We start from the raw sequence: 21,537 nt of genomic DNA on the forward strand, positions 1-21,537 counted from the left end.
CTAGTGTTAATGATCGAGCTTGAGCAAGGGTGTCTGTGTGTGCGCATGTCTGTGAGCACACCCGGTTTCTGGGCCATGTGTTGGTATTATACGATTATATATGGTATCATATGGTTATAGCACCTTCATAAGAGGAAATCAGCTAGTTCTCCAGTTTTTTGTTTTTTAATGAAACTGTCTCTACGGCATGGGAACTTGCTGTTCTTTAGAAGTTTAAAATAATGGGGGCGCCTGGGTGGCTTAGTCAGTTAAGCCTCGGACTTCAGCTCAGGTCACGATCTCATGGTCCATGGGTTTGAGCCCCACGTCAGGCTCTGTGCTGATAGGTTGGAGCCTGGAGCTGGCTTCGGATTCTCTCTCCCTCTCTCTCTGCTCCTCTCCCACTCATGCTCACTCTCTCAGAAATAAATATTAAAAAAAAAAAATACAGTTTAAAAAACTGTACCCACAAAATTGCCCTACCCCCAACATTCTTTTTGGTGCTACTCCTTGAAGTGTTTTTTTTTTTAAACATTTTATTTCTTAAATGTTTATTTAAACTTAAAAATATATATATTTATTGAGAGAGAGAAAGACAGAGTGGGAAAGGGACAGAGAGAATCCCAAGCAGGCTCCGTGCTGTCAGCGTAGAGTCCTATGTGGGGCTTGATCTCATGAGCCGTGAGACCATGACCTATGCCAAGATCAAGAGTTGGACACTTAACCAACTGAGCCACCCGGGCATCCCAGTTTTTCCTTCTTGAGTATTGGGTAATTTCAAATTTCTACTAAACTAGTAGTTTATAAATATCTATGTTTTTAAGAAAATTAACAGTATCGGGGCACCTGGGTGGCTCAGTCGGTCGAGAGTCTGACTTCGGCTCAGGTCATGATCTCATGATTTGTGAGTTCGAGCCCCACATCGGGCTCACCGCTGTTAGCATGGAGCCCACTCTGGGTCCTCTTTCCCCCTCGGTATGCCCCTCCCCCACTTATGCTCTCTCAAAACATAAACATAAAAAAAGAAAATTAACAGTATCTTGAGATTTTCAAATTAACATGTAATTGTACACAGTAGTCTTTTACAGTCTTTGTCCTATTTTCTTTTTTTCCTTTTTCTTCCTTAATTCATACAGGTTTAGATGTGGTGCCAGCCTTCCATCTTCAGATCCATCCTGGTTCCGTCCCCTCTGCTTTATGCTGCAGGTGCAGACTCCTGCTGGCTGCCCCTCTGCGCTCCCCTACGGACGAGCTCCTGTCACATCTGGTCCTCTGGTCCTGGGCACAGGCAGGATGCTGGGCGGTGGAAGGAGAGGAGCCAGGGGACTCGGCCTGTCTGTACTTCCTGCACTCTCCCGTGGTTGCCTCGGCGGTCCCCGCTCCTGCTCTGTGGCTCCAGGCCCCCCCCCCCCCCCCCCCCCACCCTTCCCCCCCCCCCCCCCCCCCTGGGAGGCCCGACCGTTCAGCTCTGGTCACCCATCCCCCCCCCCCCTCTGTAACCCTCCGTGTAACTTGCTGCTGTGGCTCACGTCACGGGCCCCACCTTCCCTCGCAGCCGCTTTCAGATGCCTCGTAACTAAATCCCCACGACTGAATTACTCGGTGTGTTTGGCTCTCTGGCTGGACGATGACTGATTGATATGCATTTTATCAGGATTTTTCAGCAAAACAGCTTCTCAATTCATGCATTAACTCTACTATTTTCTAAAATAACTCATTTCTGCTTTTACTTGGTGACATAACATAGGTTAGACAGTGGTATGCTGCAGTATTTGCCAATTTCTGTGGGGTTAAATATTTCCATTTTGGCCATCTTCAAACTACTGATGTGACATAACTGAACAGGGCTGAGAAGAGAACAGAATCAGCTCTCGAGGGGGCATGGGGGAAATGAGTAGAAGACTTCAGAAAATGGTAAAAATGATCACATCTTGAAACTGTGTATTTTAAACTCCAAAATGTAATGTTCCCTCGACTTCACTGTTAAACTGAAAAAAAAAAAAAAAAAAAAAAAACCAAAACAAAAATATTTCATTTGAAAATTAGGTTTTTCTCACTTCAAAATAATTCCTAAGTGCTATGAATTGAATTGTGCCCTCAACCCAAATTTCTACGTTACAGTCCTAACCACCAATGTGACTGTATTTGGAGATGAAGCCTTTAAAAGATAAATAAGGAGGGGGCGCCTGGGTGGCTCAATCAGGTGAGCATGTGACCCTTGGTTTTGACTCGGGTCATGATCTCAAGGTTTGTGAGATCGAGCCCCACGTGGGGCTCTGGGCTGACAGTGCAGAGCCTGCTTGGGATTCTTTGTCTCCCTCTCTGCCCCTCCTGTGTGCATGCTGTCTCAAAAATAAATAATAAACATGAAAAAACCAGGAGAGGTAAATAAAGTTAAATGAGCTCATAATGTTGGGGCCCTAATCTGAAAGGACTGAAGGACTCTTGTTCTTCCAAGAGGAAAGAGACCAGAGCCCTCTCTGCAGGGACACAAAGAGGCCATGTGAGCACACAGAGATGGTGGCTCCCTCAAGCCAAGAGAAGAGGCCTCATGATGAAAGTTGCCGCCACCCGGATCTTGGACGTCCAGCCTCCAGACTGTGAGGACTGAGTTTCTGCTGCTTGAGCCCCCCAGTCTGTGGGGTTCTGTTACGGCGGCCCGAGCTGAGGAATACAAGTATGCCCTCCCCACAGCCAGAAAACCAGAGCCGTGATGGTCACCGTTTGTTCGGGGTGATGAAAGTTCTGGAATTGGATGCGGTGATGCTTGTGCAATGCTGTGGGTGTACTTCATTCTGTGCAATTGTATGCTTCAAACTAAAAAAGACCGCAGATTGTTGTATTTTACCACAATCATTTCTCCTTTTTCTTTTTTGAGAGAGAGAGAGAGAGAGAGAGAGAGAGAGAGAGAGAGAGAGAATGGGCCCGAGTGAGCAAGGGGCAGAGAGGAGAAGCGGACTGAGGGAGAAGGAGGCGGCTCACCCGAAGCAGGGCTCAAGCTTACCCAACGTGGGGCTCGAACTCACGAACCGTGACATCATGACCCGAGCTGAAGTCATATGCTTAACTGAGCCACCCAGATGCTCCCCACAATCTTTAGGAATTGACAATATGCCAAACCACTGAGTCATACACTTTCAATGGGTGAATTGTATGGTGTGTGAACTGTACATACAGGGTGTGAATTCTATGTCAATAAAGCTATTTTCTAAGAACTCAGAGTCCAAACAGTGACTAGTAATCAATTAATTTCAAAAACAAAATGGCTGAACATTCTTTAACAAGTGGGACAGTGAGAAATTCTGTGATGGGCATGCAGCGGCACTTTAGTATCTGCTACGGACCGGACTGCCAAAAAGAAACGTCCCTTGGGCCTACTCCCCTGGGAGGGCGGGGGCTGGTCTGGCAAGGTGCCACCCTGGTGAAGGCTGTGTTCCACGGCGGACCGGGGGGTGGGGGTGGAGTCCCAGCCTCTGCCCGAACTCGGGGGCCGCAGGGGGTACCGGGGACAAGGCCTGTCTCCCCACCCTGGCTCTCAGCATCCTGAGAACTATTTGCCCCCCAATTTTTTTTTTAATTTTTTAAATGTTTTATTTATTTTTGGGAGAAAGAGTGCAAGCAGAGGGGAGGCAGAGAGAGGAGAGACACAGAATCCGAAGCAGGCTCCAGGCTCTGAGCTGTCGGTACAGAGTCCAACATGGGGCTCAAACCCATGAACCGTGAGATCGTGACCTGATCATTGACCTGACGCCCAACCTACTGAGCCACCCAGGCGCCCCTGGGGTTGACTCTTTTTTTTTTCATGTTTACTGGCCCATATACAATTTGAGTTCTGTAAAAAAGTTCACAAAACTGGTTTACAACATTTTCTGTTGTTTTGGTTCTCACTCTGATACTGTGAATACAGACAGGGAGGAAACACTGCCGTTCTACACGGGGGGTGGGGTGAGGGCGAAACGGTCGCTGCCAAGTGTTTATTGCGCCACGCATCTTGCCAATTATTTTTTAATACATTACTTCTAACTTTCCCAACAACCCTGGGAGGCGGTTATCACTAAAACTGGGGCTAAGAGAAGCTGGTTAATTAGCCCGAGGCCACTGGGCTGGGAACAGGGACCTGTGGTCACTTGAGTCCTAAGGCAGTACCTTGGCTTTCCGGTAGCTCCTTCTCTTCTTAGAGGCCTGGGCAGGGAGAGGCTGGAGTCAGCAGGCCGCACGGTGGTCCACCCAGTCCCACACGTGCAGAGAGGCGTCGCTTGCTGCCGATAACAAGGTCCTCGGCTTGTGGGGGTGCCAGGTGTGGGTAGTGACCAGTGGCGCAGTATCTGTCTGATTGTCTTCCAGGAAGATGTGACCTCTGTGAGTGAAGACAGGTTCTACTTGGCCCCCCGTTCCGTCCCAAGATGTGGCATCATAGACCTGGACTGTCCCATCAAAACCTGAGGAAGAACAAAAAAAGAGAGGATTGACACTGAAACTCTAAGGTAATTTTTCATTTTTTTGAAAAAAGTTATCTCTATGCCCAACGTGGGGCCTGAACTCACGACTCTGAGATCAAGAGTCGCATGCTCTACTGACTGAATCGGCCAGGCAACCCTAAAGTAATTTTTAAAGTTTGTTTGTTTGTTTATTTATTTATTTAGAACGTGAGTGTGTGGGAGGGGCAGAGAGAGAGGGGGAGAGAGAGAATCCCAAGCAGGCTCCACACGGTCAGTGCTGACTCCAATGTGGGGCTCGAACTCACGAACCATGAGATCTGACCTGAGCAGAAACCAAGAGCCGGCTGCTTAACTGACTGAGCCACCCAGGCACCCCACCCCTAAAGTAATTTTATAGTTTGCTCTGTGGTACTAAAACAGGCTATAGGATGAAAAGTCAAATAACAAAGATGCTTAAGGCCAGGGGCGCCTGGCTGACTCAGTCGGTATGGCATCCAACTCTTTGATCTCAAGGTCATGACTCTGAGTCCCACACTGAGTGGAAATTACTTGAAAAAAAGAAAAGATGCCTGAAGCCAACCAAAGGGCACATATCCTCTGCCCTCAATGTTGGCTCCACAGGGCATGTGATGGTGTATTTCTGTTGTTCATCTACTATGTGCCAGGTGTGAGGCCAATCCTAGACATGAATTCTTTTAATCCTCAGAACTGTATGAAACGGTACTCTTATTCTCTGGGGAACCAGGGAACTGAGGCCTCAGAGTCTTTTGAGTCTTGCCTCAAATTCCAGTCCTGCCACATGTGAACCCTCTCAGCAGATGGCCTCACCTCCTGCTTGGTAGGGATATGGGAGGCTTTAGAGAGAAGCACCCTCCTGTCCCCCATGACTTAGCTCTACCCACACTCACTCCAGCCCACTGTCTACTTGCTACCAAAAAGCCAATTCCTCCACCAAGCTCGGTTCTTTCCTTCTGCTCTTTCTGGATCCTGCCATTATCAATGATCTTTTCTTAATCTCTCGACTATTCTCTCAACCTCTCCCTTCAATGGATCCTTCCCACTGGCTTTTAGAGATGCTCATTAACGCCCTTATTCGGCTAGAAACTGCCAGGCCAGACCCAGGAGCCTACGGACCCGGTGGCCTGCTATCATTCGAAAAGCAAGCAGGCTGGGAAGCACTTTGCCATACCCTCAGCTCTTCCTGGAGCCGTCCCGGGGCCACCCTGCTGCCTCGTTCTCTGCAGGCCTCTCGGCCAACGTCGGCTCCGAGCTCCCGCCCAGGTAGGAAAGGCCTGCTACCGATGTGGAAGTTTAGTAGACAGAATGGGGAAGGGCCTGCCACAGAAGCACCTGGAAAGCTGACCTCAAACTTTCAGCTCCGGGCCAGATGTATTACGGGGCTGCGGGCTCCTTCCTGAGCACCATACAGTCCTCTGGAAGAGAGGGATCAAGTAACAGACACGAAAGGATGCCCGGCGGTACCTGAAATGGCCAGGCAGTCGTCCAGGCCTGGAGCCCAGGTCACTCGCAGCAGCTCTGGGGCGGGGCTCGGTGCGGACACGGGGCACCGCCCCGAGCTCACAGGGTGGCAGAGATCCCGGGGATCAAGGAGACAGAGCTGCCCGTCTGAGCCAAGGCTGGCAATGCTGGGCCCAGGGCCCCGGCGTCGGCCCCCAACTTCAGCACACCACCTCCTTGCAGCGGCCCCGGGGCCGGGGCCGGCATTCTCTGACGGCGCCCACTTCTGGCGGATGTCAACGAGCCCCAGCCGGCCCGAGGCACAGCAGAAGGCAAAGGTATCTGCGTCCAGGACCTGCAGGCTGCTCAGCTCCTCACTGTCGCCGACCCCTGGAAGACACACAGCGACACAGAAAAGCTGCTGGAGTCACAGGAGTCCGGCCGGGTCCGAGCCCCTTCCTCCGGAAGCTTCCCTCTGGCCCCAGGCACCTCGCCACGCTCCGCCCAGCTGGGTCGGTGCCGGTCGCGGGCCTGCCTCCTCCAGCCCCGATGCGGGAGCCCCTCGAGGCCAGGGCCCGCCTCGCCTCCACCTGGTCTCCCCAGCACCTGGCACACGCGGCTGAACTCTCTTCTTCACACGGCTGAGGGGGGCCGCCAGGAGAGGCCGGCGAGGGCCGAGCTGCTGCGGTACCTGAGGAGTACGTGGTCTTCTGAGTTTCCAGATCCACAACCTTCAGACCGCGGAGCCTCGCCCCGTGCAGGACTCCGGGGGCCATCGAAGAGAAGATGGCCACCCTAGGCCAGAGACTCCCCTCCTCCTCCTGCACGGCAATGGTGCTGACAGCTTGAATGACGTCTGGGGGGAAAGGAGGAGAGGCTGAAGCCCGGGACGGTGAGGAAGTCTCCAGACCTCACAAAGTGAGGGCCGGCCAGCAGTCTTCCCTTGTGCCTTTAGGAGGTCAAGGAAGAGAAAGGGAGCTGACAGGTGGCAAGGGAGGATGTGAGACACGAGCACTGTGTTCCGCTCTCATTTCTGAAACGGTCACAAGTGCTTTCGTCTCTTTCCAATTTGTCCTACACACGGTTCTGCAAAGGGGAGATAATGAACCATAGTAGCCACCTCAGAACCCCAAGAGCAGTTGGGGCTTTTTATAGTTTTGCAAAGAACAAATAAAGATAGAAGAAAGCAGAGAGCACCCCGATGATGTCATTTACATCATAGGTGAAAATAACGGTACAGAGGTCACGAACTAATAGTATTTCTTCAGACGCACGTTCCACGACCTCCAGCGATCTGCTGAAGCCCAACAAGTAATGGTTACAACACAGATGTCGTCTTCAGACATAAACGGGGCGGGAAGGCCCACGACGTTGTGAACAGAAGGGTCGCCGGACCTCAAGTTGAAGGAAATTTCAGTTGTGTTTGTCTCAGCCTGCTTGGTTCTCACCGCCACCTGCTACGGTTGCTGCTTCTCTTAATGGCAGCCATTTTGGACTCGGCTGAGAACAATGAGTTTGCTGCACACGCTACTTAATGGGGGACGCAGATTTCCCACTTTATGTTTTCTTGCCCCGAGACAGGCTCATTATTTGGTCTCTGCATTCTCTGAAGAAAACGGAGACCTATCTATTCTTTAAATTCCGCAGGCTAGGTGAAAGCCAGCCTGAGGAAGGAACGGGTAAGAAGGAACGCTGACGTGGATTGTCAAGCGAGCACATGGCAGCAAGAGAGCATTTCCATCCCAGGGGTTCACGGCCGTGTCCGGCCGGGCTAGAATGCAGACATCCCTTGTGGGTTGCTCCTCAAGCCCACGGGCTCTGGGTGGCCTTGCCCCAGACTTGTTGAACGTAATCGCTCCTTCCACAGGAGCTGAGCAGGCTCGGAGCCGACACAACAGCTGAGCCTCAGGACCAGCGTTGGTCTCTGGGGACCACCGACGGGGCTGGGATTCAAACCGGCCCCAGGAGAGCCTGCCTGACTCTCCCGGGCCACGTGTGAGCCCCTCCTCTTCCCTTTCTACACCCTCTGAGGAGCCTGGAACAGATTCCCCAGGACCTGCTGCTCAGATGTGATCCGTCCTCTGATGGGGGAGAGGAGGCGGCCACGGGAGAGCCGTCAGAGACCTATTTCAAAGATGGGGTGGGAAATAAGGCTTCGGAGCCTCCTGACCGGAGAATCACTTTATAGTTATTCAGAAAGAAGTGCAGGCCTCCTCCTCCTCCTCTCTCTAGTCAGTGGTAAAATGCTCTCCTCCAGGGAATCCACACCACATTTAGCAAACCAGCCCCAAACGGAAAAGAGAAATGACTAGAAAATCAAAGCAAAAGACACAGTGAGGCACCTCCAAGAACTTGGCAATAAAAGAAGGTTGTGGCTGAGGATTAACCCAACACAGAGTAGGTCAGAGCAGAGGTAGGCACACTCCTAAGGAGTCAGAATGGCGCCCTCACCTGCAACACTGAGCAAATGGATGAACGGTGATCTAAAGGACGGTGGTGTCCCTGAGAGGGGGCTGTCCAGTCATGGGAACAAAGAAAACACTGGGGTCTGTCCAGGGCAGGAGGGGCCACGCCAGACTGAATATTGAACTTCAGAGTGGATACAGCAGGTGAAATTCAGCTGAGACCTTTCGAAATGTATTCATCCAGCTCAATGGTTTCCGCAGCCCTAGTGAAAGAAGAGGCCTCGGGCGCTCACCAGGGGCACGGACGGCAGTGAGGCCCGGCCAGCAGAGCCTTCTCAAGTTTTATACTTTCTGCCTAAGACAACTTGCAAAAACACAATCTGGAAACTTCTCAGCTGATTCCTCTTGTTACGGTTTCATTTAGCACGCAGTCTTTTATTACATTCCATCTTCTATAGGCAAAGAATAAGGACCTGGAATATTCCACGTTTAGGGATACTCATGGCAGTCTTTTGAGTCTGCTGAGTACGTCTGCCTCTATAAACAGATTAGTTTAGGACGTGGTAACAATATCAAGTTTTTGAGACAACAAAGCTGGGGGTCAAAACCTGGACCTTGGAACATTCACCTAGGTAATGCTACGCTTTTGGGCTTCTAGGCAAACAGCTGGCCAATCTTCCCTAGGCTCTGAAATATTCTGCTCTAATATCTAGGGGAAGGTAAGTCTTGATCTGATTTCCCATTCCCACATGAATGTCAAAGCAACCCCCTTCGGCCAGTAGCTCTCCTGGGCCTGGGGCTTTAGGTCCTATTTGGCACCTGGTACCAAACAGGCGCCTCCACACGGTGAGACTCCTCTCCCACTCATCTCTAAACAACTGCCACCCCACATGGCCTATTTTTAGGCAAAGATAAAGAAACAACTACAAGTTCCTGGCATAATTATGGACAGACAGAAAGATCAGTGGAACAGAACTGAGAGTCCAGAAATAAATCCTCGTATTTATGGTTAGGCAACTTTCAACAAAGGCATCAAGACAAATCAGCGGAGAAAGGTGAGGCTTTTTGACAAACAGGGAAGAGACAACTGGATATTTCCACGCAAAAAGATGAACTTCGACTGTTACTTCAAGCCATACACAAAAGGGAACACGAAAGAGATCACAGGCTTAAATGCTGGTGCTAAAACAAACTCTGGGAGAAAAATAAAACAAAGCAGAGGGGACAGTCTGTGGGTTAGGTAAAGATTTCCTAAATCGGACCCTAAGAGTACAGTCCTTAAGAGAAAACACTGACAAACTGGACCTCATTAAAATGGAGACCTCTTATGCTTCAAAACACTCTTAAGAACGTGAAAAAACAAGCTATAGACTGGGCGAAAATATTAGCAAAACACGTACCGGGCGAATAATTTGTATGTGGGATGTACAGAGGACTCTTACAACTCAATGAAGACAAAAAAGTAAATCAAAAACTGGGCAAAATATGTGACGAAATATGAGCACCAAGAAAAGAAGAAGCATCTCTGTTTTTGCTTTGCTGTTGTATCCCCAGCTGGACACATCCAAAGAGCACAAAGAGGAACCGTTGACTGAATGAGATGTTCGCTACTGCTACAAATAATTGTAACAGTAATTATCATAACTGTTCCCCTTTAAAAAGTTTATTTAGGGGCGTCTGGGTGGCTCGTCGGTTAAGCGTTCGACTTCGGCTCAGGTCATGATCTCACAGTCTGTGGGTTCGAGGCCCGCATCGGGCTCTGTGCTGACAGCTCAGAGCCTGGAGCCTGCTTCCGATTCTGTGTCTCCCTCTCTCTCTGGCCCTCCCCTGCTCATGTTCTGTCTCTCTCTGTCGCAAAAATAAATAAAAACATTAAAAAAAAAATTTAAAAAAAATAAAAAGTTTATTTATTCTGAGAGTGAGAGATGTGATAGGGGCAGAGAGAGAGAGAGGGAGACAGAGAATCCCAAGCAGGCTCTGTGCTGCCAGCACAGAGCTTGACATGGGGCTCAAACTCATAAACCATGAGATCATGACTTGAGTTGAAACCAAGAGTTGGACGCTTAACCGACTGAGCCACCCAGGTGCCCCTTTCTTTCTTTCTTTTTTTCAAAGTGATCTCTACGCTCAACGTGGGGCTCAAACTCATCACCCCAAGATCAAGAGTCACAAACTCCACAAACTGAGGCAGCTGGTACCCCCGTAAATGTTCCCTTTCATTGACAAATCTGCCTCCAGGAACCAGCTCAAAGCAAAATGGAGGCAAGGACCACATTGCTGCTCAGTAAGCACCCTACCACTTTTTTTCAGAGCCCGTACACCTGTACTGAGATCAATTATTATCATCTAACTATACTTAGACCCTGACATGGTTCTGAGCAGACCCTGAAGTTAGACTAGACCCATGACCAGGCCGTGTTACTATCTTCGTAACTTTCAACAAGTTAGCTTCTCTGGGACAGACTCTGTTCTCAGACTTCTGAGAATATAATGATATCATGCATGGAAAGTACTTGGTACAGTGCCTGGAGTATAATACGCTTATTAATATTACTGTCACCTTGTACAGATTATTGTTAATTTGAGCAAGTATCTATTAAACGTACAGTGAAACCAGAACATCAAAGGGCCTGGGACAGCATGCCATCTCAGCCTGCTGAGGGTGGGGAAAAAAAACAACAAAACTGTCTCATGAAGATCTGAATAGGCATTTCACCAAAGAAGATATATGAATGGCTGATAAGCCCATGAAAAGATGCTCGATATTATTAGTCATTAAAAAGATGTAAATGAAAGCCACAAGCAGAAACAATTTCACACTCAATAGGATGGCTTTAACAAAAAAGACAAAAACAAATGTTAATGAGGACATGGAAAAATAGAAACCCTCACACACTGTTGGGGGGAATGTAAACAAAGAAGCCATTGTGGAAAACACTTTGGAAGTTTCTTTAAAAAATCAAACATAAATTTACCACCTGACCCAGCAATTCCACTCCTGTCTATCCAAGGGAAATGAAAACTTATGTCCACACGGAGACCCGTAGATGAATGTTCTTGGCGGCATTCTTCATAATAGCCAAAAATCAGATCCATCAACTGGTGAAGGCTGGCCCAATAGAATAGATCCACGCAGTGGAATACTAGTCGGCCACAAAAAGGAACCACTGATTCACAATGTATCACTGCCGTTCGTCCTGACAGTGTCTGGGGCACCAGGTGCCACACCAGGTGTGACAAGGAAGACCTCAAGGCACTGTGCGAAGCGAAAGAGGCCACATACAACAGACTGCATACTGTACGATTCCACAGACAGGACATGTTCAGAAAAGGCGAACCAACTATAGAGACAGGAAGTAGGTTAGTGGTTGCCTGGGGCAGGTGTGGGCATGGGGATTAGCAGTAAACGGCACAAGAGATGTTACTGGGGTTATGAAAATGTCCTGAAACCGATTTATAGTGATGGCTGCACAACTCTTAAATGTACTACAAATCACAGAACCGTCCACTTACAATGTGTGAATTTCAATAAAATTGTAAAAAAATCATCATACGTACAAGGAAACAATACAAACTGGCAGCTACAACATTAGACAAGTGACAAGTGACAAAGAGGGAAAAGCCCTCTGAGTCAGCGACTTCGAAAAGCAAATGAGCACAAGAGCGGCCGTTCTGTACCAGTGAAACTTGGGGAGAAGCCAACAGCTGCCAGCCAGTTTCTGGGAAGCGTCTAAGCGAGGTGGCGTGGGGACCGGGGACAGAGGGTCACACAAGCAAAGGGCCGGTTCCAACAGTGGTCCTGAGCCCCTGAGGCTCGTCTCCATTCTGGCCGACGGTGGGAGGATGGAAGGGGCTGGATCAGGGCTGCAAGCTCTTGGCGCCTCCCGGATGGGAACCCGCAAACCCACTGCCGGAAGGAGCCCTATTCCGCGTAAGGGAACGGGATCAGTACTTCCAGCTCCTTTTCCTGTTCCCGCCAGGGAGCAGAGTGACCTAAGAGGGAGACTGGTCAGCCCCGCCTCGCCTCCTGCTCGCTCCTTAAGTTTCCATGGCCACGAAGAAAGGGGACCTCTTTGCCCCCGCCGCCACCTCCTGCAAGAGGCGAGCTCACCTGAGCGGCCCCAGCTCTGCCCTCGCAGCCGCCCCTGCTGGGGGGAGAGGCACCGCTTCACTAGGTGCTCTGCTCACGACTGGGTCGGCAAACTCAGTTCCTGGAGCGGGCTACAGGAAGCTCCATTTGGGAGCTGTAAGCCGGACTCTGGTAGCTAATGCATCTTTGCCCATGACCAAGTAGATACTGCATTTTCATTTCCGCCTGGCTCCGAGAATGCTTTTTTTCTTTTTTAGCGTTTATTTATTTTTGATAGAACGCAAGCGGGGCAGGGGCAGAGAGAGGCGGATGGAGGACCTGAGGCGCGCTGTCAGCACAGAGCCTGACGCGGGGCTCAAACTCACGAACTGTGAGATCACGGGCCCAAGTTGGGTGCTCAACCGACTGAACCGCCCAGGCTCCCCTGAGGCTCTTCTTAACTGGCTTACATTGGGGGCAGGGGTGTAGGAGTATCAGGCTTTCTTACAGCCCAGCCCCCACCACGTCAAATTCACTCACCACTGTCCTCTGTCACCTGCCACACATGCAGGTGACAACCTGGAAGACCACTGGTTACCAGCAACCTATTCAAACCAGATAGGAAGTATCAGTCCAGACGGTGGGGCGCAACCCCGCCTACCTCCCCACCCTCCACACGCACCCTCAGCTCGGGATCCCTACATTCCCCACACCGGGAGAGCTTCCTGCAGGAAGGGGTCATCAAGACCAGTCACCCCCATGTAACAGATGAGGGACAGCCCCAGAGCTCACGGGAGTCACGGGACTGAGCCCAGGCTTCTACGTGGCCTGGTGGGTCCTCACAGGACACCAGCACGGAGCCGGGACACGCAGCCCTGACCCAGAGACTCTCCGCCCCCGCCGACTGGGGCTATTAGTCCCCGCTACCCAGCACCAGCTCTTTGACAAACTGCACTCCCTGGAACAGCTCTGGTGCTCTGTGGGGAACATTCGTCCCCAGGTCTGCGAGGGACATGAAGCTACCGGAACGATGGTTTTTTAATATTGTGAATCCGGATGTGTGGGCGCGCCTGTGTGCTGAGAGGGTAGGGGCAGAGGTGGCGATCAAGAGGCAGGACGCCCCGGACGTTTCTAGCCGCTCCACCCCAAATGGAAGGGCTGGGTCACGGAGCTGACCATACCTGGTGTCCAGCACGTGCTTCAGATCAAAGACAGACGTGTCTGAAAATCCTCCGTGGCGTACCTTGAAATCTCTTTCTGGGAATAAGCCCTGAAATGCAAAGGGGTGGCTGGTCAGAGAGCCTGCTTTCCCAAGGAACGTTTCAGATGAACTCTGGCTGGGGGGGGGGGGGGGGGGAACAGAGAGAGAGAGAGAGAAAGAGAGATAAAGAGAGAGAGAATCCCAAGCAGGCTCTGTGCTGGCAGTCCAACTCAGGGCTCAAACCCACAAACCGTGAGATCATGACCTGAGCCAGTGGGGCACCTTAGCCAACAGAGCCACCCAGGCGCCCCGGTTCTTCTAACGATAAAAATGCAACAGCCACCAATTGTCCAGTGTTCGCTGTGTCAGGCACTGTGTTTAGTGCTTTTTCTACATTATCACATTGAATTCTTACAACCACCCCGTCACGTAGGTTCTTACAATCACTCCGATTCGAAAATGACAACACTTGGGCACAGCGCACTTGAGCAACTTTTCTAAGGTCACACAGGGATTACGCCATGAATCTGCACCCAAGTCTGTCTGACCAAAGTTCATGCTCTCGGCCACCAGACGCCACCATCCCCACTATCTCCACGTGAGCAACCGGAAGCAGAGGGAAGGGAGGTGGCCACAAGCAAAAGAAGCCAGGGGTGAGGTAGGAGGTAAATAAGGCCTCTCATCAAGGCTCAGGATGGGTGAGCGAGCTCCCAGCTCAAGCTTGAATGGTGGGGATCGGGGGGCGGGGGGGCATCAAGAGCACTAGGCAGGAAGCTTCCCCCCAGGGAAACAAAGGTCAGGCTGCCCTATGAGATGGGTCTGAGTGATTCCACAGCAACCCCGGGCAGCTACCACCTCTTTTCTTCTTCACATGTTCTCTTCTCTTTGCTTCTGAAACACTGACCTTTTCTGACACCCCTCCTACTTCAAAGACTATTATTCCTTCTGAGTAGGTGTTGTGGGTTCATCTTCCTCTGACCGTTCCTTACATGTATTCCCTGAAGTTTTATCTTTGGACACCTTCTGCTTTTATTCCTGAGACACTACAGTCACCCTAGGTGATCTCAACCATTCTAAGGGCTTCCACCACCCTCTATACCCTAATGGCTCTCTAGATCTATTTAAAAAAAAAAAAAAAAGAAAATTTTTTTTCATGTTTATTTTTGAATGTGTGAGCAGGGGAGGGGCAGGGAGAGTGGGAGACAGAATTGGAAGCAGGCTCCATGCTGTCAGTGCAAAGCCCGATGTGGGGCCCAAACCCACAAACTATGAGGTCACGACCCGAGACGAAGTCACACTGCCAACTGACTGAGCCACCCAGGTGCCCCTGGATCTCTTTTTGATGACGTTAAACTGCCCTCTTCCTCTGGGAGCCCCCGTAAATTTCAGACATTCTGTAGCACTCCTCTCTGTGGGTACTTGCCTCCCTCTATTAGACTAGAAGGGGAGGACCAGTGTTTGTCCCTCTCTCTTTCTGGTGTCCAGGGCAATACCTACTAGACAACAGGAACTCCCTAAAGGTTCAACAAAAGGAGACACACATGCTCAGCATTTATATTTCTAGTTACCTGGTTTTCTTTTACAGAAAGTCTGAGAGGTAATAACAGATGAAGAATCTCATTTTTTTTCAGGCTCTCATAGCCAGCAACACAGACTCCTGGAAAAAGAAGAAGGAGCGGTGACAAACTGCTAGGAAGATTCTGGACCATGGCTGGGGTCTAGAAATTCCGGCAAATCCCCCAAAGCAAAGACAAATTCCTCTGCCATTGGTATGCAGCCTTGTACTGGGGAATGGGAGACTTAGACCTTAATAAGAGGAATATAAGCGCTGACGGAGTGTGAACATTGCTACGAGACCAAGAAGAGGCCTCAGATTCCCAGAAGTGTGGGTTGGGTCCCTCTGGGCTGAGCTTCAGAGTCCCAGCCTGAGAAGGAAGATTCCATCTCCTTCAGGGCCAGGTAGGGCACATCACCTTTGTCATCAATCCATTCAAGGACTCGTGTGGCTTCGGAAAGGTCGAATGCATGGAAATCTTGGTACCTGCATGATAAAGACACAATGTCACATGGTGCGCACCACTCTACAGCTGTTCAAGAACTCTGAGAGGGCGGTGTGATCCGGTGGGTAAGGGACCCAGGCTCTGGAGCGAGGCAGACCTGGGAGCAGGTCTTGTTGCACATTTTAACCCCCGTGTGACTGGGCCCAGGCCAGTCACAATATCCCTGAGCCTCGGTCCTCATCTCTAAAATGGGATTCCCAGAGTACCCAGACTTCCTTCCCAAGGTTGATGTGAGGAAGCAGAGAGACAGATCATCTGTTCAGAGATCCACTCCGGCTGGCGCAAAATAATTGGTGGCTCGTGTGATCAATTCTCCTCCGCAAGCACTGCGCTTCCTAGTACCCCACACAACGGCGCACGTAGGCGGGTGCCGCTTCCGAGATGCGGGAGCCGACTTCCAGGCGGAGTCCTCGGTGTCGGCCCCCCGCGCCCACCTCAGGGTTCCTCACGCGCTCCAGCCCGCACCCGTCCCCCCGCGCCGCCAGCTGCAGGCCCGGGTCCCACGTCCCAGGCCCACAGGATTTACAAGCGCAAGGATTCCACCAGCCAGTCCTCCGCTGACTCCATGGCAACGCCGCTTCCGCTACCCCACTTCCGCCTCTGAGAACCTTCTTGGCGCGAACCTCTCGCGAGAAGTGGGGGCGGCCCGCTCGGGCTGGGGGCGTGGCTCACGCCAGCGGGGCGGGGCCGAGAGGTGTCCGACCGCCGGCACCAGCGCGCGGTGCCCTTGACCGGCTGGGTCCGGGGTTCTCCCGGCAAAAGCTCCAGGGAAAATGACGTAAAATCCGGGGTTCCCAGGATGTCAGTTCCGGGCGTGGCCTCAGGGACCTAATACCCGCCCGTTTTACGACAGGATATTTGTAGAGCAAAGGGTCAAGGCCAGAGAAAATACAGGATGCCCGGTTAAATTCGAATTCTAGATAAACAAGTTTTTTTTTCTTATAAGTATGTCCATGCAGTCTTTAGGACATCTCATACGAAAAAACTATTGATTATTTAAATGAAATCAGAATTTAACTGGGTGTCCTCTATTTTTATTTGGTACCTCTGGCAACTCTACCCAAGGCCAGAGAAGAGAGTAAGCAGACAGTGAGGACTGGATCCTAGCTCGGCTCACTCTCTTGCATGCTCTGAGCACTCCCCTCGAAGCTTGGCGTGGGAATGAAATGAAATGCGGTAAGCAAAACCCCATCTTGCAGTGTAGGCAGCTCCCTTTTACAGGAGAGGAAACATGAGACTTGCCTGTGCCAGCAGGTGGCAGAGGTGAGTAAGAACCCAGCGCCTGGCACAGGACCAGGCATCTATGACAGGCCCTGAGTACCTGCTTGCTGAATGAGCGACTGACTTAGGAGTCCTCAGTAGGCTGGTGTCGTGAAGTTTTCTTGGCTTTTTGGAGCCAGCTCCATCTCACTGAGCATCCTGTCCTCCAGTCTTCCGGCCCCCCTTTCCCTCCCATGCCCTCAAACATGGCTGGAAGGAGAGGATCAGATATGCTTCATTAAGAGCTAGGTTTTATTCACAACTTCAACAGGGAAGCAAGAAATACAGCAGGGACATAATTTGTGTCTGCATTGGCAATATTCCTGGCGACACAACCAGAAATCACACTAATGGAGTCACAGAGATTTGAGGCCAGGTTTTACGTCCAGATGGGGCCGCTGCCAGGGTCCCGTTGAGCTCCTCCCCTGGGAGGGCACGGTCCAAGCCACGTCGTCGTATCTTCCTCATTAATGGTGTCACTTCTGCACCACTTGCACCAGCAGCCTCCTGTACCGAAGGGGAACACACAGAAGAACTGACCTGGGTGGAGGGGGGAAATGACAGGGGCATCCTGCCATTCCTAAGTGCTAGGCGTCCACAGAGGCAGGCAGGGGTAGGCTCTTAGCCTAGGCAACCTCCTAGCACCTTTCTCCCAGAAGAAGAGGTGGGAGGGGTCGGGGTGGTGGTTTTCCCAGGGTGACAGCCCAACCTCAGAGTGATCATGACAGTCAAGGAGATCACAGAAGTGAAGTCCATGTGCGTGCCTGGCCCTGGGCCAGTGTCAACGTTTTCCCTCCCCCGCCTTCAGCTCTGCCCCAGACCTCACTTCTGCAGCCCCATCCTCTAGTGCTAGGTACTTCTTCCTCTGAGACTTGCTAGTTGGTCTGCATGCTTTAGGCCTTCAAGACCACCAGCCCCAGCCAGAGGTGACATCATCTCCGTTCAGACTCAGCCAGCCCAAGCTCCTGGCCCTTACATCTGAGGTCCCCAGGGGCTGGCAATTCTGTGCATGAGGAGGACCAGGCATGCTGACTGGGGCTGGAGTTAGACCTTCTCTAGGGAATGCCCCCTCCCTTCCTTCAAAAAGTGTGCACTATATGCTGGGCACAGTGGAGGTATGAAGGGGAGTCTGTAACAGGTGCTGCTGATAGCTCCTGTTTACGAAGTGCTTTCTATGTGCCAGGCGTCATGCTGAGCATGTGACACAAACGGTCTTGTTTAATGTGAGATGGGCGCTATCAATCCCATTTTATAAATGAGGAAGATGAGGCTTAGAGGGGTTAAGTGACATTTTTAAGGTCACACAGCTACTAGTTAGGTTAGGAGCCTAGCACGCTGTCCCCAGAACCCACATTCTACCACATTACACTGCCTTCTGCCCACAGTAACAAAGTACCGGGAAGGTTGTGTGGGGTGGGGGCCGCCTCAGGAGCAGGGAATGAAGAGCTGCCCTTCTACCAGGCCAGAGACCAAAGCTGGCTTGGCTCTACTTTGGGGCCTTGGATCTCATAGGTCAGTGGTTTATGACCAAAGGTAATCTGGCTCCCTCCCCCGACCCCCTCACAAGAAGGCCTCTGGCAATGTCTGGAGGCATGTTTTTCTATTGTCACAACTGGGCAGGGGGAGGATGCTCTAGTGGATAGAGACAAGGGATACTACAAACTTCCTACAATGCACAGGGCAGCTCCCACAACAAAGAATTATGCAGCCCAGGATGTCAAGAGTCCTGAGGTTGAGAAACCCTGCACTGAGGGTCACTGAGGCAGACGAGTGACTGGGAAGAGCACTGGTCAAGGCGAACAAGGTCTGGACTCCGTCTTGGATGCTGACTCTCCTCCTCTCTGGGCCTCAGGGTCCCAACTGTAGCGGTAAGTATCCCCGAGGCACGGCAAACGTGGACAGCTGGGGTGGGGCAGGCCTGGGGGTGGGGGGCACGTCCTGCTGCAAGAGGCTAGCTAATCCTAGGCTGTGACTTTACACTGAGGACTCGGTGAGGGGGAACTTCTTCCCTCCTGGGAAGGTCAGCTTCCTTTCTTCAAAGTCTTCTCCCTTTGAACTCTGGATCATGGGGAGAGCCTGGAATCCCTGGCTTTCTGGGGCCCATCATACCTGGGGGAGAAGTCACACCCTAAGCCCCGTGCTGGAACCAGGAGCAGCTGGGTCTCTCCTGGTCCTGAGGTGGGAGCCTGGCTCACCTGGGGGTGAGGTGCTGGGCTGCTAAGGCTCATGCCCAGAACTTTCTTTAGCAGGAGGATCCTGGGCAGATCGTGACTCAGCTGCCGTCTCTGGTCCCCCAGGGAGATGTGGGGAGCTGTTCCCGAGAGGAATGGGCTGGGGGTTTCCAGACTCTTCTTGCCCATGAAGTGACCTAGAAAGGAGGTGCCAAGGCACAAGGAAGGTGGGGAGAGAGGATCCCATCTCAGTGGGAAAGTTCCCCATCTCTCCCAACTTTCAGTTCTCATGGCAGGAGGATCCACGGGCAACCTTCCTCCTCCCTCTCCTCCTCCTCCTCACCAAGGAGCCACAAACACCCCGGGTTGGTAGCAAAGCCCACCTCCGCTTTTCCTGAACAGGAGAGAATGGCACAGCTGGAAGGAGGGAAACTCTGCCAGCTGTGCTGCCTGCTTTCCAGGGGCCGGGCGAGGACAAGGAGGAAAGCGGAGAAGGAAGAAGTGTCTGCCAGGTGCAGGGGCAGAGAAGACACACCAGAGGACAGAAGAGGATTCAGTAGACTCTTGCCTAAGGCCAGGGGCACCGGCTGGCAGGCAGATCTAGGATCCAGCCCCAGTTCTGCTTTAACTGGCTGAGCGATCTCAGCCAAGTCACTGAACTGTCTGGGTCTCAAGTTTTCCATCTATTAAATTAGACGGGTTCCAGGGTCCTCATCCGCGCAGACACCAGAGTCCGTGGCTGAGGAACGGCCTGAGAAGGGAAATGGGATCAGAGCACGGAAAAGGGCGCTTGCGCGGGTCCCGAAGACTTACCGGTGGCCCAGAGGTTGCCCCGCGGGTGCACTCGGATCTTGCTGGCCCTGCTGCGGGGCTCCGGAGAATCCCAGCTGAGCGGCGCGGCGCCCGCAGCGAGCAGAGCGAAGAGCAGGAGGCCGCCTAGCAGCCGAGCGCCCCCCGCCCGCAGGGTCATGGCTGAGCCCTCGCCGAGCCTCCGCCCCGGCGCGCTTCGCAGCCGCTACGGCCGGGGCGCCAGCCTTCCCACCTTTTAAACCCGCGCTCCTGGGGGGGGGCGGAGCCTGCTCCGAGGAACCCGCCCCTGGCGCGCTCGCGGCCGCCCCGCCCCCGCAAGATGCGAGGCGCCGCGCCCGTCGCTTGGGCCACCGCCTGGGTACCGCGTCTGCAGGGCGGGCGCCCAAGCCCACTATCTTCAGGCAGAGGACCCCCCCACTACGGGGAGGGGGGGCGGGGCGAAGCCCGTTCCCCTGGCCGCCCCCTCGCGGCTCCCACTGGTTTTCGGGCCACGAGTGGTTACTTCTTGGGAGTCTCTCATTTATAAGGGTAGAAGTGGGGGCGAGGACACTGGCGCTGCGGTGCCCAGCAAAGTCCCGGGCACCAGGCGAGCCATAAAATGCCTGCCAGCCCTTCCCTCTTCGGGAATACGACCCGTGTTCACCCTACTCTCGGCCCTCTCACCGCCAGCTCACCAGAGGTGATGTCGAAACCACTGCAGGTGCTGGGGTGGGCAATGCAGAGCAAGGGATGGGGGGATAGCGAACACCCCTCACCCCAGGAACGGACGCTCTACTTGGGGGGTGACCAGCCTTCACTTCGGCCGAAAGCGGATCTCTGGGTCAGGGAAGTAGAAAGAGCACCAGACCAAGAGTTCAGATACAAAACCGTGTGACCTCGTTGAAGCTCACTTTCTTCGGCTGTAAAACAGTAATAACCACGCTGCCCCGTTTTTAATAATTTTACATTTCTTAGCACAGTCACGTTGTGGCAGGAAGCAGCAGTCCTGCAGACGGCCCTCTCACAGCCAGCACTCTCCTCCTCCCAAGTCCACACCTGTTTTGGAAAGAACTTTTGGGTCAGTGGCATCACTTAATGAGTAAGACACTGTGCTCCAGAATAATACTTTTATTTGTGCTTAAAGGTTCACTAAACACCAATGTTCGGGAGCATGAAGGTAGGCACAGTAGGGAGACAGAGGGTAATTCCCAGCTGCCAAGGGAGTTTACCGTTTCATTGGAGAAACAGAGCACCAAAGGAGCGAATGCAGACCAACCCGGGGTTCTGGGCTCTTCCCTGAAACACTGCACAGTGTGGCTGTGACAGAACCTACGCCCCAGTGTGGCTCAGTAATGCTGCTTCGTATTATTATAATCTCACATGTATCCAGCGCAGCACGGGCTGCTAACTCTATGGATCACCATCCTAAACAGGGAAGTGTATATGAGAGGCTGGTTGTCATGCTGAATTCCCAGGAGCATGACATACAGGACAGGAACACTCCATTTCTGGCCCTGGCTTTTCCCCCCAGTCTCCTTGCTTCTCACCCCCCACCCTGGCATTTACACCTCTCTGCATTCTTGTCACTGTTTAGCTGCGGTGTACAGATATAGCTCTTATCACCTTCCCATCACAATTCCCCCTGTGACCCCCTCCCTCTCCTCTGGCCCACGGATGTAGAAATTAGTGGGAACACACACGAGGAA

At 52.2% G+C, this 21,537-nt stretch overlaps 2 protein-coding genes across 4 annotated transcripts; both read right to left on the reverse strand.

Moving 5' to 3' along the window:
• Positions 1-528: 528 nt before the first annotated feature.
• On the reverse strand, positions 529-16,265 carry WDR73 (WD repeat domain 73). 3 transcript variants are annotated; one of them, XR_007454153.1, is made up of 9 exons: positions 16,138-16,265; positions 15,525-15,592; positions 15,120-15,208; positions 13,532-13,620; positions 12,891-12,955; positions 6,568-6,732; positions 5,901-6,266; positions 4,126-4,418; positions 529-1,257 (listed from the first exon to the last, which is right to left on the reverse strand). XR_007454153.1 is itself a non-coding variant. In XM_049614242.1 (8 exons), exons 1-8 carry the CDS (start codon positions 16,176-16,178, stop codon positions 4,183-4,185), a joined length of 1,119 nt encoding a protein of 372 aa, XP_049470199.1. In that variant the 5' UTR covers positions 16,179-16,263; the 3' UTR covers positions 3,833-4,182. The 3 variants fall into 3 exon arrangements, 1 of the variants encoding a protein (XP_049470199.1); XR_007454154.1 differs by lacking the exon at positions 529-1,257 and adding an exon at positions 1,430-1,967; XM_049614242.1 differs by lacking the exon at positions 529-1,257 and having other exon boundaries at positions 3,833-4,418; positions 16,138-16,263.
• A 661-nt stretch (positions 16,266-16,926) lies between these two features.
• Positions 16,927-20,204, reverse strand: NMB (neuromedin B). The gene is made up of 3 exons (XM_049614250.1): positions 19,856-20,204; positions 19,067-19,239; positions 16,927-17,378 (listed from the first exon to the last, which is right to left on the reverse strand). The coding sequence occupies exons 1-3, from the start codon at positions 20,010-20,012 to the stop codon at positions 17,214-17,216; spliced, it is 495 nt and encodes a 164-aa protein (XP_049470207.1). The 5' UTR covers positions 20,013-20,204; the 3' UTR covers positions 16,927-17,213.
• Between the last annotated feature and the right edge of the window lie 1,333 nt (positions 20,205-21,537).

The sequence above is a fragment of the Panthera uncia genome (genome assembly GCF_023721935.1).
Source record: "Panthera uncia isolate 11264 chromosome B3 unlocalized genomic scaffold, Puncia_PCG_1.0 HiC_scaffold_2, whole genome shotgun sequence".
In the NCBI taxonomy this organism is placed as follows: domain Eukaryota; kingdom Metazoa; phylum Chordata; class Mammalia; order Carnivora; family Felidae; genus Panthera; species Panthera uncia.

Excerpts from the sequence above, each read along its gene's own strand:
- WDR73 (XM_049614242.1), bottom strand. The coding sequence starts at position 16,178 with ATGGAGTCAGCGGAGGACTGGCTGGTGGAATCCTTGCGCTT. Across the intron at positions 12,956-13,531 it reads AAGCACGTGCTGGACACCAG|GTTGCTGGTAACCAGTGGTC; the intron begins GTATGGTCAGCT and ends TGGTTTGAATAG. Across the intron at positions 6,733-12,890 it reads GCAGGTGACAGAGGACAGTG|ACGTCATTCAAGCTGTCAGC; the intron begins GTGAGTGAATTT and ends CTTTCCCCCCAG.
- NMB (XM_049614250.1), bottom strand. The coding sequence starts at position 20,012 with ATGACCCTGCGGGCGGGGGGCGCTCGGCTGCTAGGCGGCCTCCTGCTC. Across the intron at positions 19,240-19,855 it reads GGGCAACCTCTGGGCCACCG|GTCACTTCATGGGCAAGAAG; the intron begins GTAAGTCTTCGG and ends CCTCCTTTCTAG. Across the intron at positions 17,379-19,066 it reads GCCCAGCACCTCACCCCCAG|GAGGCTGCTGGTGCAAGTGG; the intron begins GTGAGCCAGGCT and ends CCTTCGGTACAG.